Source organism: Styela clava, chromosome 9 (genome assembly GCF_964204865.1).
Source record: "Styela clava chromosome 9, kaStyClav1.hap1.2, whole genome shotgun sequence".
In the NCBI taxonomy this organism is placed as follows: Eukaryota; Metazoa; Chordata; class Ascidiacea; order Stolidobranchia; family Styelidae; genus Styela; species Styela clava.
This window is the reverse complement of record NC_135258.1, coordinates 21,236,437-21,250,640: the sequence shown is the minus strand read 5'-3', so window position 1 is coordinate 21,250,640 and position 14,204 is coordinate 21,236,437. Positions and strand designations below refer to the sequence as shown.

The following is a 14,204-nucleotide window of genomic DNA, read 5'->3' as shown; positions in this document are numbered from 1 at the left end:
CAATACAAGGATTTAATTTTCATTATTTATTATCATCAAAATTATCCAAAACTAATTAAAGTTCATTTTATCAAATATGAATCACAAGATGCAAGCATAGTAGGAAAATGAAAAAATGTATGAAATGTTAAAATTTTTGGCAATTTCTGGCTATGTAGAAATGGAAAATGTAAAAATTGAATTTGGGCAAATTTCATTTTATCGAGTGAAATCATCAGGATTCCATAAGATAAAGAACCCACATTTGAGCATCATCATGTTATTCTGGGTATGAAATCAACAGCCACATGGACATGAGCTTATTCAAACAAAATGCAAATTATTTGCTCCACAAAGTAGGGTGAAAGTTAACTAAATACATCTTTCTCTTGATATGTTTACATAGAAAATGTGAATAACCGACTTAGTTTTCTTATCATGAAAAAAAAAATATTATAACTGAACCAATGAAGTGAGTAAATATAAATGAACAAACTGAACTATATAAATCAGAAAATAGCAAATAAATCCTATGGCATTTTGACCTTCAGCTGACGAGTGTTGTGGAATATAACACTCAATATTAAATATATTTTCATTATTTAATTTTCAACTCTTTGAAATGCTCATTAATTCACGACTGCCTGATGTAAATGTAAGAACATCAGCATTGTTATTCTTTGTCAAATGATATTAGATGGATTTGGCATCATGTTTAATAATTCTCTCCAGAACTTTTTCCAAGTTTCATTATCATTTGCTGTGTAAGCAGGAACAGGTATACTTGGAACCAATGACAAAAATGTTCTCACGCTGCTGGCAAGGTTTTCATCACTTGATATATCCTGTAAAATGTTTTTATATTTGTTTTGAGTTTATGTCATTACCTTGTTGTTCATTAAATTAAATTTGTACTGATATTCTATTATTGAAAACCATGGTGTTTAAGGTTAATCAATAGATTGAGCGGTAGTAATATTACTTTAAATCATCTTTAAATTATGAGTAAATTAATTAATTTATACCTCAAGAAGAAGTGAAATGAGTAGCTGACTTTTTCTTCTATGATGAAGTTCAGCTAATGCAACTTGCACTTCATACTGACACCACGGACTTGACACAAATGTTCTTGATAAGATTAAGATAATACGTTTGGATGTTCCAATGCATTCAACAATGTTGTCAGTGATACCAGCACCAGGCATAAAGTCTCTTTCATTCAGACAAAGCTTGTATCCTCGCTTGTCTTCCAGTTCCTTAACAAAGGATATTTCCTGGTTTTGACTAAATATCATATTCTAATCAAGGCTGTGCTGATATTTATTTCTATGTCGTACAATCCACATTATGAAAACAACCAATTACATTTACAAAGTTTGCAATCATATCAGTAGTGTTGCATCCTAAAATCCTAATTTAAGCAAAAGCAAAGGAATTTCAGGACAACATTGAATAAAGTTATATAACATAATTTGGTCACTTGTTACCTCTAGAAGTGTCATTACAAATTCAGCATCCGCTCCATTAGCATCATAGGAAACAAAAGCATCAAATTTCAATTCTTTTTCCAATCCCATGCCTGTTTCTGGATCTCGTTCACCTTCTTTTATTTCCTTTTCCAGTAAACCTTGGAACCCAAGCAGTATTTCTTCATGTATTTTTTTGGTTCGTTGCTGTAAACAGATTTTAATATCATTTTTCAATTGATTTTAATGCTTTATTGAGTTGGGCAAACTTTGAACTTGAAGTTGACAAGTAGATTCCATTCGGCAAATTTCAGAATTTTCCTTAGTATGTGACATGAGATAGAATACAAAAGGTGCTTATTATGCTCGTTACTCTAACAATCCCACAAACTTCCTTAGGAATTGGTAAACCACTGAAAAAAAACTAAAAAATATTTCTGATAAACAAATTCCTACTTACTCTTTGCATATAAACATGGACAATAAACACGATTATGACACAGATGAGTATGAATGATAGTATGCTAATGATGATCGTCACTACTGGTAATTCAGGACAATACTCTTCATCTTTAGTTGACATTATCTGCAATGTTCTTGCGTTTCTTCGTTGACTTGTTTTACAAGTTAATTCCTTGAAAAAAAAAATTCTCTGGTTATTAAACCAGCAAGACTCCATTGGGCTTCCACAATGTTACCTCTAGAACTCCGCATGTCACCAGACATAAAACCAACTGGATTATAATTCTCCGCTAGCTTATTCGACATGTTTATAATAAGATTGTAGGTTTACGAGTGAAACAAGCCCAAAGAAATTGATTTCAATATTTTCAATTAATATTTTGAAATGTTGTTTTAAACATTTAGAAAAAGGTGAGAATTTGGTGAAATGTTTAGAAGTACAATGGGAATGTAGTACGACCTTCTGGTAGGCTCTGTCTCTCAATGAAAATCATGCAACGGTTACCAGTTGTAGTTTTGCCACTGCTAATCGCAAGCTTCATTCAGTTACATATTTATCCTGGGGCAGAGGAAAGGCGAACCACTGATGTATGAAATATGAATCATTCTTGATCAAACTGACCTGTAACTGATGTTGACGCACCATTTTGGTGTTTTCTTTGTTCACATGAATCCATTCAACTAATGTTCTAAGTGAACAGTTGCAAATGAAAGGATTTCCGGTCAGCAATAAGGTATCTACGAACTCCAATGTTCCAACTTCCACAAAATCAAGGTGTCTATAAAATTGCAATGTTGCTTAACTTTAATTATCGATGAGTAATATTTCAAGTGTTAAGTCATGCTGGCTGACGTTTTCTCATTCAAATTAACGAAAGTAGTTTCCAAGGATACCTGCTATGAATCATATACTTGATGTCAATGCAGTTTCTTGACTGCCACTTGTTTTTTGCTATTTTTTTGTACATTTTGTAGAACAGCACTTTGTATTTTCTTTATCGTATTCATTCATTAACACATTATGAAATTTGACACCACATTTCAGTTTATTAAAAACCAACTGAACAGTAATTAAGCTTTAATAATGCTTCATCGTAGACTTTCGTAGTGAAGATATGTGTGAAATAATTGAAATTTGAATTTTTCTTGTATCTGAGAATAGGGAATTACCAGTATATATTATAAGTTATATTGTATTATAAATATATATGCAAACCTAGAAAATAAGACCAATTGGAGCAAGGTAAAATGTTTTAAATATAAGTGAGTGTGAATATGTGCATTTGTCAACGATTCGATATTATTCTGATTAACACTTACAACGATATTTGGCGGGGTCGTGGTATTTGAAAACTGCTTAAGACTATTTGGTTTGATTTGGACATTATCGCTACATACTTGATTCTGTTCTTGCTCAAATCCAGTGACTTAATCTTTGGAAAATATTTCTTGAATTCTTGTGTCGATGGCAGATGTTCGATAAAATTCCGAGATAAGTTCATAATTTGCACGGATGGACCAAATCCAGTCAGAGGTATTTGTGTGAGAGAATTTTCTAGAGAAAGAAATAATATTTTGTGTATTTTAAGCCTTATCAATCATCAAATCTTAAAAGGAAAAACAACGGTAAATTTTCTTTTGAGTGGTTCTTTGGTTTTTGAGTTGTTGCATAAGAAATTTTATGTTTATCCAATTTACCGGTATTTCATCTGAAATAAGTGGAATTTCATTTCATTTAACTTGATTGAGTGATACCTGATAAGTTGACCGACATCAACCTTGTTAGATGGCTGTATTGAATTTGGTCATCCTTCAGCATCAATCCACTTAGATCCAAACTTGTCCAATAACTGTTTTCTGGAATAACGGGAGCAATTCCTTCTTCATATGGGGGTTTGTAGGTATTAATGGAATCATCATTCTAAATACAAATATGCTTAGTTGCTATCTCTATTATTACTGGAAAATTTAGATAAGCGATTCAAGCGACTTGGGCTTTGCTATACTTGATATGTCATATGCATATTTATGTCACTTATGATATATAAAAGTGGTTTCTATAATTGCATCTTGTTACATGTTTTTTTTACATTGTTAAATTTCTCCATATTTATATTTTCTTCAAGTAATTACCAGAAAAGCCCTTGAACAATTCAGTATTGGTCGGTTGTTGCTTTTCCATTCACATCTAATTGGTGCGCATTGCACTCCATATCTGAAATAATTCTTATCATTGAGGTATAGAATAGAAGATTTTCATTTTTCTATGGTGGAAAGGAATGATTCAATATTAATTGTTTAATTAGATATTGCTAGTTATGAATATAATAGATTCATAACTTTGTTATACTCAATTTCTGCTTTGTGGTATTACTGAACTTCCGCGCCACTGCAATTCAAAGTTTATCGGTTAAGGGTTTGAGTTATTCGATTGCGGCACTGTTTAGCACTAATACTACGCTGATTCATTATATCCTATTTAATTGCTCGGTATAATGAAGCTTACATGAAATGTCCATGTAGATGGCGGATGTCCATACCTTGTTGACTTACTGGTGAACTACATTCAGGAAATGAAGGCCCGACAAACTTGTAGTCTCTTGGTGCTATGTCATTAAACCAGATAACAAAGGATTGCAGGGAACAGTCACAATGCTGTGTGATAAAGTGTGTATTAGTATCATTGAAATTATGCATGTAAAGTTTTTTTGCTTTCTTTGTAACCTTTCACAATCTTTCTTGCTGTTTTGTCTGAGGCTTTGTTTGGAGATTTAATATATTACAGAGTCAATTTATCATGTATTTTACCAGTTGATTTCTGCTCAATCCAACCCAATTCATCTCTGTCAGTCCTTCGAACTGATAAGCGTAAAGTACACTTATATTGTTGTTTTCAAGATATATTTGTCTTAAATTTGTCAAGTTCTGCAGTGCTCTCAAATCTTTTGAATTCCAGTTCCCAATCTCATTGTCTCTCAATTCAAGCATTATCAATGATTTTGGCAAACCAATTGGAATGTGGCTGATACTGTTATTGTTTAAAATTAATCTGAAAGAAAAGATTCGAAATGTTGAAGATTGCCATCATTATGTTTCCAATCGTCAAATAGTTATTTAAACATGGTCTTGCTTACTTTTTCAATTCAGTTTGTGTTTTGAATTTGTCATCGGGTATAAATGTCAGATCTGGGTTGTCTGAGATTATCACATTTTCCAAGTTTGGTGGAATTTGATCTGGCACTGATGTTAGACCCGCATCCTGACAAGTTAAATACTCGATTTCATAGATGCATTTGTCGTTTGGTGGTTGCTTGATATATTCCATGTATTCAATTGCCACATTCAGCCAGTATATATCAATACCTGCAATGGAATTTAATTACGGTAGTTTTTTGCAGATTCCCACGCCTGTCCAAGTAGTTAGTCCAATAGGCCTAACTAAGTTGGTGTTGCAGACTTGACAACTTTGAGGACTCACCTTTTATTGGAATTTTACTGCAGTAAGCAACATTTTCTGTGTCACTTTTTTCATAAAACCCTGAACTTCCTATTATGATATCGTGACTTATCAGCCAACTGAGCATTTGCAGCATTTGTGTGTTGCAATACCATGGGTTTGCTTGCAGTTGGAATATTGAACAACTTGTACAGAAGTTGTAATCACTTGGCCCGTTCACAATTGATATTTGATTGTGGGTGATCAAATATTTCTGTATTCCAGGCTGGATTCCTCTTGGCATAGATGATAGCCTTGATTGTAAAAAAGTAAAATAAAGTTATCTGCTGTTGTGTGAAAAACTAAGATTTGATCAAATTCATCTTGAAAAATTTATCCTGGTCATCACTGCAGGGGTGTTTTAGGGATGTTTAGAGCGTTATTGAAAGTTATTCTGCCAATATGTCAACGTGATTTTGTCCATACTGGGTAGTTTGTAAAGCTAATGATTGTTATTGGTTATCAAATACACTTACTTGTTATCTGACAGATCAAGTACCTCCAAGTTTTTCATTGCAATGAAAGCCTCTGGGTCACTGAATTCTATCAAATTTCCATGGAAGTATAATGTTTGTAATGTAGAAGGCATTTGTCTTGGTACCATCACCAGAAGATTATTAGATAAATCTAAAAATTTCAGGTTTGACAAATTTTCCCAGTTTTTTGGTGACACTTGGTAGATTTTGTTGTGAGACATTTGTAGGTTGATCAATGATAAGGGGAGATCTTTTGGAATGTCTTTCAAATTATTATAATTCAAGATGAGTGTATTTAATTTATTAGCTTTCTGAAATCTTTTCATTTCCGTAGATGAAATGGTATGCATTTTTGAATGGGTCAGGATCAACTTTTCTACGAAGTTTGCTGGTAATCCTGTTGGCCATTTCCCTTCATCAAGAATGCCGTTATGTATCCATATTCGTTTCAAGGAGCTGGGTGCATCTGCAAAAGCTTTAGAAAAATTTTTCATTCCACCTCCAACTATTTTTAATAGGGATATCTTTTCCGGCCATTTTACTTCAGGTTGAGTTTCATTGCTTGCAGGCATATTGTTGAGAATGAGGGTGCTAGTACTTTCGGGTATGCATTCTGGCATTCCTATAATATTTTCCCCTCTTATCTGCAATGTGATATTGTTCTTAAATCTGTGTAGTCTACATGCCATTCCCGTTTTATTTCCATCTGTGAATCCATCAAAGCCGTTTTCTGATACAGAAATATTGAATATTGTGCCTGCAAAAACAATATTTACCATAATATATTGAGGTAATTATGAACATTGAACGTTTGGCTTGATTCAATTCACACCATCATTACTTGAATGGAGCTCATTGGGTATAGAGAGTATTTATTGTGCTGATTAGAAGTATTGATAAATTACAATAAATCACAGTTTATATAAATATATATCATTTCTTTCTGTTAAAAACTACTGATAAAACTTGTAGGATTTCATATAAAGCTTACTATTCAAAAGATTTGATGTACCAGTAATAACAACATACTTGGCATACAGTTCCAATTCAGCGAAGTCATTTTTTTGTGTACAAACTTGTTTTCAATTAACGATATTCTCCTTGCATTAGTTTTCCGTAGTTCATATATTGCTGATATATTGTGAAAAGTTGATCCTGAATCAAATGTTTGAAAAATTGACATTTGTTGTCATGTTTTACTTTGCATTGAAATGTTGTATTAATATAAAACACTTACTTATAAATAAAATCGATGTTATATTTTCATGTGGTATGAGATGAAGTGGTGGATCTTCTGCTTCACTACATCTGAATCGAATACCATCCCTACTCCAGATCCTGTCACACCTGTAGTTGGCAATTATATTAAATATAAGTTAATGATGTTAATTCGACTCACCAATCACCTGTTACATTGATCCATTTAAAATGGATGTTGTATACCTGTAATTGTATTTAGGAAATTATTCGAAACCGCGTACTGTTGTTGAATCTAGTTAATTTGCAACGTTTTCTTGTAGTGTTTTGTATAAATCGAATACAGGCATGTGTATATACACGAATACAAGTGAAAAAACATTTACAAATAAGCTTTTACAATTCCTAATAAATCCAAGTGAAAATTAATCTATTTGGGCAATTAAGTTTTACAAAAGTTGTCCACTTTTCAATATTTCGTGATTTCTGCCTATTTTTCATTGAAGCCTTTGATGAGGAATGAATAGTTGCATAAAAACTAATTCAAGTTATCAGCATTTCCTGTAATATAAGAAATATTGTTTATATAGCCTTCTGTATAAATATTGCGAAATGCAAAATAACTCACACACATCCTTTTATACCCGGACATTTGTTGATTGCACCATGAAGATGAAGAATGTTGATACTTATGAACACTGCAAATATCCAAGTCCGTTTTAAAATTAATTCCATCACTGTCTATATTACAATCAAACTTTATCTGAATTAGTAAAAAAAACTAAAGCTAATTAAAGATAACATCAGAGTGATCTTAATTCTCCAGTACTCTTTCCAGTACCTTTCAAGTCTTAATTCATAACAATAAATTTCAATTTTTTGCTTCAACATATGATAAATAATTGACTTGACTGGTATATTGTTGTTTATCGTAGACATTGACTGTTATTAATGTAACTCTGCACCTTAACATATGGTTTCTATAGGGTTTCTACTGTATGAGCCATCGCATCAATGAGTCCAAGAAGTTCACTTTATCAGGAAAATGAGTCATCTGTTGTCTATTGTCGCTTAACGAAAATACTACTCAATTAGAAATGGGAATACATGATCTATAATCACTCGTGATTTGAAACAATAGCAGGTGTAAAATTTTGCTATTAATTTTTATGTGAATTTTCTTATGAGCTTAGTTTATATTTGTATCTAAAATTTTGATAAATTCAAAAAAAATTTAAATTCCATTCAGTGTGACATGAAAATATTTAACTTTATTATAAGGGCCTGAAAGTTTTTCCAGACTATATTTTGATATCGTACATGTACAACAAAGTTGTTCAAAAGTCTTACTAGAAACTATCACCTTTTTCTTTGCTAATTCTTATCACAATCGAAGTGTGTCACCATCACTGCTATTTAGAAGGGAAATTAGGTTTACTATTACTTCCTGCTCGCGCTTTCCCATTTAATCTAGTTTCTATACGATGAAACCTGATCTTATGGCAATAGTAAAACCTGCAACTGTAGGAGCACAACATTTCAATTCGAACTATGATTTTTTCTTGTTTGTTAGGTTGAACACCTCAACACCCTATAGTCAACGCAACATTTTAGAGATCATTTTCACTCAGCTATTTTCCTGACAGTGTTGCCTTGTATAGTTTCAAGTATTGTATCTACAAACAATATTTACTGAGAACTAAATATATATATATACTGGTATTTACTTCTAGGTGTGTCAGAGTTTCTATCCTCATACCAGTGATCATTTTGCAGTCAGTTGGGTTTTTGTTATCTTTGGTTAAAAAAACTCGCAAAAACTTCCAAGATCATATTTATTAATATCAATATACAACTCTTGTATCCAATGCTTTATTGCTAATATTTTAACACATACAAATTGTTTCCGGTATATGATATTGTTATATGGTTTGAAAATAGAAAAGATGGACAAACAATCTTGGTTTATAAAAAAAAATCTTCTTTTCAATTATTTGAAAAATTAATGGGCGGAACTTTTTTGCTGTGCAATAATACATTTGGGTCCCATTTCTTTTGATAACTAATACTCTTTTTTGCGTATATTTTTCTATATTGCTATAATCTTTTTATATATATATATCAGACCATTTCAAGAAGCCTTGTATAACAATTGAATATTTTTTGTTTAATTTATCGTTTCATTATGTTATTCTTCAACTTTTACTGACAATATTAGCCATGTAAGTTTGCCAATAATGAATAAAAGTATATTCCATGCTATATTACTTAGAAATCAACATCTGAATACTGAATAGTGGCAGATTGTGTTCGATGTAATGTTACTCTTAGCGTGCATGGACCCTTTTTTCCTGTGGATATTAGTTATTCTTGCGGTGCTGAAGTGAAAGCAGTCTCTTTTCAACCATCTTCAATATATTAGAAATTTGTTTTCTTTTTTGATACAGCTGCATACTTTTTTTCTTCAATTTTCTGTAACATTGAATAATGTGAATATTGTGATGTACAGTAGGCTACATAGGGAGGCTATACAGGGAATTGGTATTCTAATTTTAAGCACCTACCTAATTATCTGTTGTGAGGTCAATTTCATCCATGACTTATTCTTTGTTTTGGGAGCATTTGCAATTGGGTTACCATTCATTTGAACATTCTTAATACTTTTTGGCAATCCTTCAACTGGTATTTTCGTCAAGTCATTGTCTGTAAAGGTATTAAAGATTTGAATTATTTTTGTAAATTGTGTGGTGTGATTAATACTTCATAGTTCTGTATGCTTTCTTACCTGATAAATTTATCGTTTTCAGCTGTGTGAGATGTTCGTATTGAATCTGGCTATTATTTAGTTTCAGTCCACTCAAATTCAATGAAGTCCATTGTGAGCTTGGTGGAATTACTGGTGCATGATGAAAATTTGCCTTTGGTTTTGACTTTAAGATTGTCTTCGTAGTTACCTAGGTTAAATTAATTTGATGATATTTGGCATAGGTAATATTTAAATCCATGCAGTATTCTTAGTTGCCGAAGAAATATATGTCAAAATTTTGGATTCAAATTTAGACAAAGATTTCAATTTTGACTAACTTGATATTCTGCAGAACAGTCCAATAATCCTGATTGTCCATCCCAACTGCATTCAGAAGGCACACATTGTAACTTATATCTTAATGAAAAAATAGGTACTTGATAACTTTTTGTTAGTTGTCTTATAATATGCAATATCCCTTGTGTATTTGATTTACTGATTGTTGTTTGTTCATTTTTGTTCATATACTTTAAAGTTTAAATGTCTTCATACTCACAAATAGTATCCATAAAGCTGGCGTATATCCTTCCCTTTGACATCAGCAGGTAATGAGCAAGTTGGGTAACTCATAGTAATTTGGTTCGTTCCTCTTGGCGCCATTTTTCCATACCATGTCACAAATGATAGAAGGTTGCAATCACATATCTGAATACATTTATGATTTCATGAAACTCTCATGCAATGTTGTATAACAATGATATCTACAGGGAGTATTTAATGTAGAAGCAAAAAATAAAATTATGTGATTTAGGATTTACCAACTGGTTTTCAGCCAACTCAATCCACTGTAAGTTTGGCAAAGCTTCGAATTGCCAGGCATGCAATGTTTTGATACGATTGTTTTTGATGTTGAGGAATTGCAAGGATGTTAAATTGTTCAATGTGGCCAAGTCTCTTTGTGTGAAATCCCCGATTCTGTTTCCGATCATACTAAGCTTGACAAGTTGGCTAGGAAGCCCAAATGGCAGATTTGTGAGGTTGTTGTGGTCCAAAAATAACCTAGAATAGATTTAAGTAACTGAATGTTAATGCCTTTTATTTAAAATTATAAGTAGGCCTACAGCTCAGCAAAAGATATACTAAAGCATTGATCAAGAAGGATGGAGAGGGATGTAATAAAATTACAGTATCACTGTTGGATTGTGATTGAATATTTTGAATATAACCCTCCCTCTTCTTTTATGTATTACACTAAAATTATTACCGTACTTACTCTTTTAGTTTATTCTGTGCATAAAACAAATTATCTGGAAATTGGGACAAGTTTGGATTCCCAGTGATGCTGATTTTGTTGAGATGAGCTGGCAATGTATCTGGAGCTTTGTTCAGTCCTGCATTGACACATTTCAACGAGTCCACAGTGTATGAACAATTGCTGTTGAATTTGCTGATGTACTTCAGATACTCCATTGTTTCGTAAATAAAATGTTCGTCCAATTCTTAGTAACAATAGATTCCATGTTAATCATGATTATTTGGATTATAAAAGTATTCACAGTTAACAACATTCAATGGTAAATAATCACTTAACCTTACCTCCAGGTTGTGGTTTGCAAATTTGACTTCTTGTTGATAAATATCCTGTGTTGATTTCATGCATTTTCAACCATGAGAACATCAGTATGGTTTGAACATTGCAAATCCAAGGATTGTTGTCTAAAGCCATTATCTTACAGTATTTGCAGAAATTATATTTCTGTGGATTGTTGACTGTATAAATTCTGTTATTTTGAAGAAACAAAACTTGTATTCCTTGTGTAATTCCTTCCGGCAATGTTTCCAACCTGACAAGTATATTGTACGAGAATTTACAATAGTGTATGCATATAATAGTGCACGACCACGTGTCATGAAAAGTAGAATCAGATATCTATGCTCAATTAACCAGGGATCGGGGAAAGACATTTGGAATACATTTATTTTTATACAATGTTGTGAATCTTTCAAAGTTAGAAATTATTTAAATGTAGATTTGTCATTTGAGTAGTTGAATATGCAGGATTCAAAATATCTTCCATGTAAGTGCTCTAGGTTGAGGAGTGCTAGGGTGTTGGATTTGTTGTGGCTCTCACCACAAGGATGCCTGAACTAGGTAGTAATAAACTGATAAATGAGAATAACATAATCATCTCTTTTCACGAAATAGCAAAGATATTTGTAGGCTTTCGTTAAATTGTAGATTGTAGTTTTTTAGATGAAACAAGATATAACTCCTAAGATAAGTTATATTGGCCACTCCTAGTCTTAACAAATGTGAAAATATAAAGGAAATTCAGAAAATAAATATTTTTCTATTTTAACGTTTGTATTTTAATATCAAAGGTTACTCACATGTTGTTAGACAAATCCAAAGAAGTGAGATTGTACATTGAGCTGAAAGCTGAAGAAAGACTGTATTCTATTTGATTGTATCCGAGATCGATATTCTGAAGTGTTGACGGCATTCCAACTGGTACTACTGACAATCGATTGTGTCTCAGATTCAGCTGCTTTAAATTCGGGAATTCTTTCCAAACAGTTTCGTCCACATTAGATATTTCGTTGTATGAAATAATAAGCTGCTCGATTGACGTTGAAAGTAAACTTGGTAATTGCTTGAATTGATTTCTACTAAGTGATAAATACTTCAAGTTTACTGCATTTTTCATTAAAGGAATCAGTACAGAGGATGTTTCCCTTAACCTACAATTTTGTAAGGTTAAGCTTGTTAACTGATGTGATGGAAAATGCTCTGCCCAACTAATATTATTAATGTTTACTTCTTTGAATATCATCGTCTTCAATGTGCTTGGGATTGATTGGAAAAGATGTTTATGCTTATGATCCAATGTGATTCTACTCATCAACAATATGCTCATATTTCTCGGCCATTCCGTCATCTCTATTGTTTCCTGTTTTCCACTGTGTTGTATATTAGAAATTGATAGCTTTGTTGTACTTTCAGGTAAGCACAATGATAATAATGAAATTTTTTCATCTGATATGTGTATCGTCAAATTATTCTTCATTCTTGTAAAGTTGCAATCCTCTTCACCATTCGCAAAATTTATGAATCCATTTCTTGATAATGAAATAGTTGTAATCGAATCTGAAAGTATGAAAATATTGGTGGTTTTGGTCTGAAAGACTTCTAAAATATAGAATTATATCGGAATGCTCACAGTATCCTTAATATTTTTTTGTTGCCTTATATGTACATAACACTTGGTTAAAATTTTGTGCATCTCTTGGCGGTAAATGAATAATGATTTACTTGAACAAAATTTGTTTCCAAATTCATTCATGATGATAATGGTAGTTTGGTACCTGGTATCCATTTCCAAGTGAAGACTGCAGTTTCTCCAAAATTGTTTCGATAAAGACTAAGTTTGTTGAGCTTTGTTTTACGTAGTTCATCCAGGATAGATAAGTTAGCAATTGTTACTCCTGTAAACATATTTGAACCGCATTGTTTTTATATTAGTCAAATTTTGTCATTATATCTATATATTATGGTAACATACTAGGGTGTATGCAGTAAGTTGAAAATAAAATGGATAGAACCAACTTACTGGACAGAATGAGCTGTGTGATGTTTTCATGCGGCATGAGATGCAGTTTAGGATCTGTCACACTTGAACAACTTATCTTCATTGTTCCGTCTGCTGTATCTGTTTCACCGTAAGATGTAGAATCCTTTGAGCATCTGAAACAAATTGGCAATCATTTGAGTTGAATTTGCAAATTTTTCACCACCTCTGAATGAATAACTGGATACTCACCGGCATCCTTGTATCTCCGGACACAAGCTCGCAGCCTGCAGATCTTTCAGGTTGATTAATAAAAATAAAGCAACAGCATAAACTTGTATACAGGTTTTTGATACTGAGATTTTCATTGAGTTTAACATTTATTATAAATTGAAAATATGCTTTAAAAAATTACAAAACAAATCAAAGGTTAATGTGTGAAGTAATATATAAATAATAGGTTATAATAAAGAACTCAATTCAAATTTTTGGAACTTTAGACTCCAATTCACTACATTTATGAATGATATTTAATATCAGCTAAAGTAAAGGAATTTCATGTATTTGTAGGCAATAATAAATTCCTTCATAATCTTGATATTTCTGCACATTCCCTCTTATATAGAGTTCTGGGTTACAATTTTGCACAATGGTTGCCAGGCTGCTCGCAACTTACAGGAAATATCTATTAATAGCACATGATTGTAGTCACAAATTGAGTAAGGACAGTTTTTGAACAACATAGTGCATAAGTCGTGTGATCAGCAATTGATAGAACTTGAAGGCTTTTATAAGCTTCATATATATTAGTGA

The 14,204-nt window shown here is 32.1% G+C and overlaps 2 protein-coding genes across 2 annotated transcripts in view; one reads left to right on the top strand and one right to left on the bottom strand.

The window, feature by feature from the left end:
• Window positions 1–14,204, top strand: part of LOC120339493 (nuclear pore complex protein Nup107-like) — a 72,305-nt gene that overhangs the window by 10,186 nt on the left and 47,915 nt on the right. The window lies entirely within an intron of this gene.
• On the bottom strand, window positions 2–13,796 carry LOC120339495 (uncharacterized). Its single transcript, XM_078116070.1, has 28 exons — window positions 13,644–13,796; window positions 13,434–13,567; window positions 13,189–13,308; window positions 12,214–12,970; window positions 11,419–11,666; window positions 11,096–11,321; window positions 10,641–10,881; window positions 10,379–10,527; window positions 10,161–10,239; window positions 9,862–10,030; window positions 9,641–9,779; window positions 9,482–9,548; window positions 7,705–7,817; window positions 7,117–7,226; window positions 6,909–7,034; window positions 5,880–6,636; window positions 5,386–5,657; window positions 5,042–5,270; window positions 4,716–4,956; window positions 4,414–4,562; window positions 4,041–4,122; window positions 3,663–3,828; window positions 3,306–3,462; window positions 2,530–2,686; window positions 1,906–2,079; window positions 1,467–1,652; window positions 1,005–1,235; window positions 2–824 (listed from the first exon to the last, which is right to left on the bottom strand). Exons 1-28 carry the CDS (start codon window positions 13,769–13,771, stop codon window positions 663–665), a joined length of 5,769 nt encoding a protein of 1,922 aa, XP_077972196.1. The 5' UTR covers window positions 13,772–13,796; the 3' UTR covers window positions 2–662.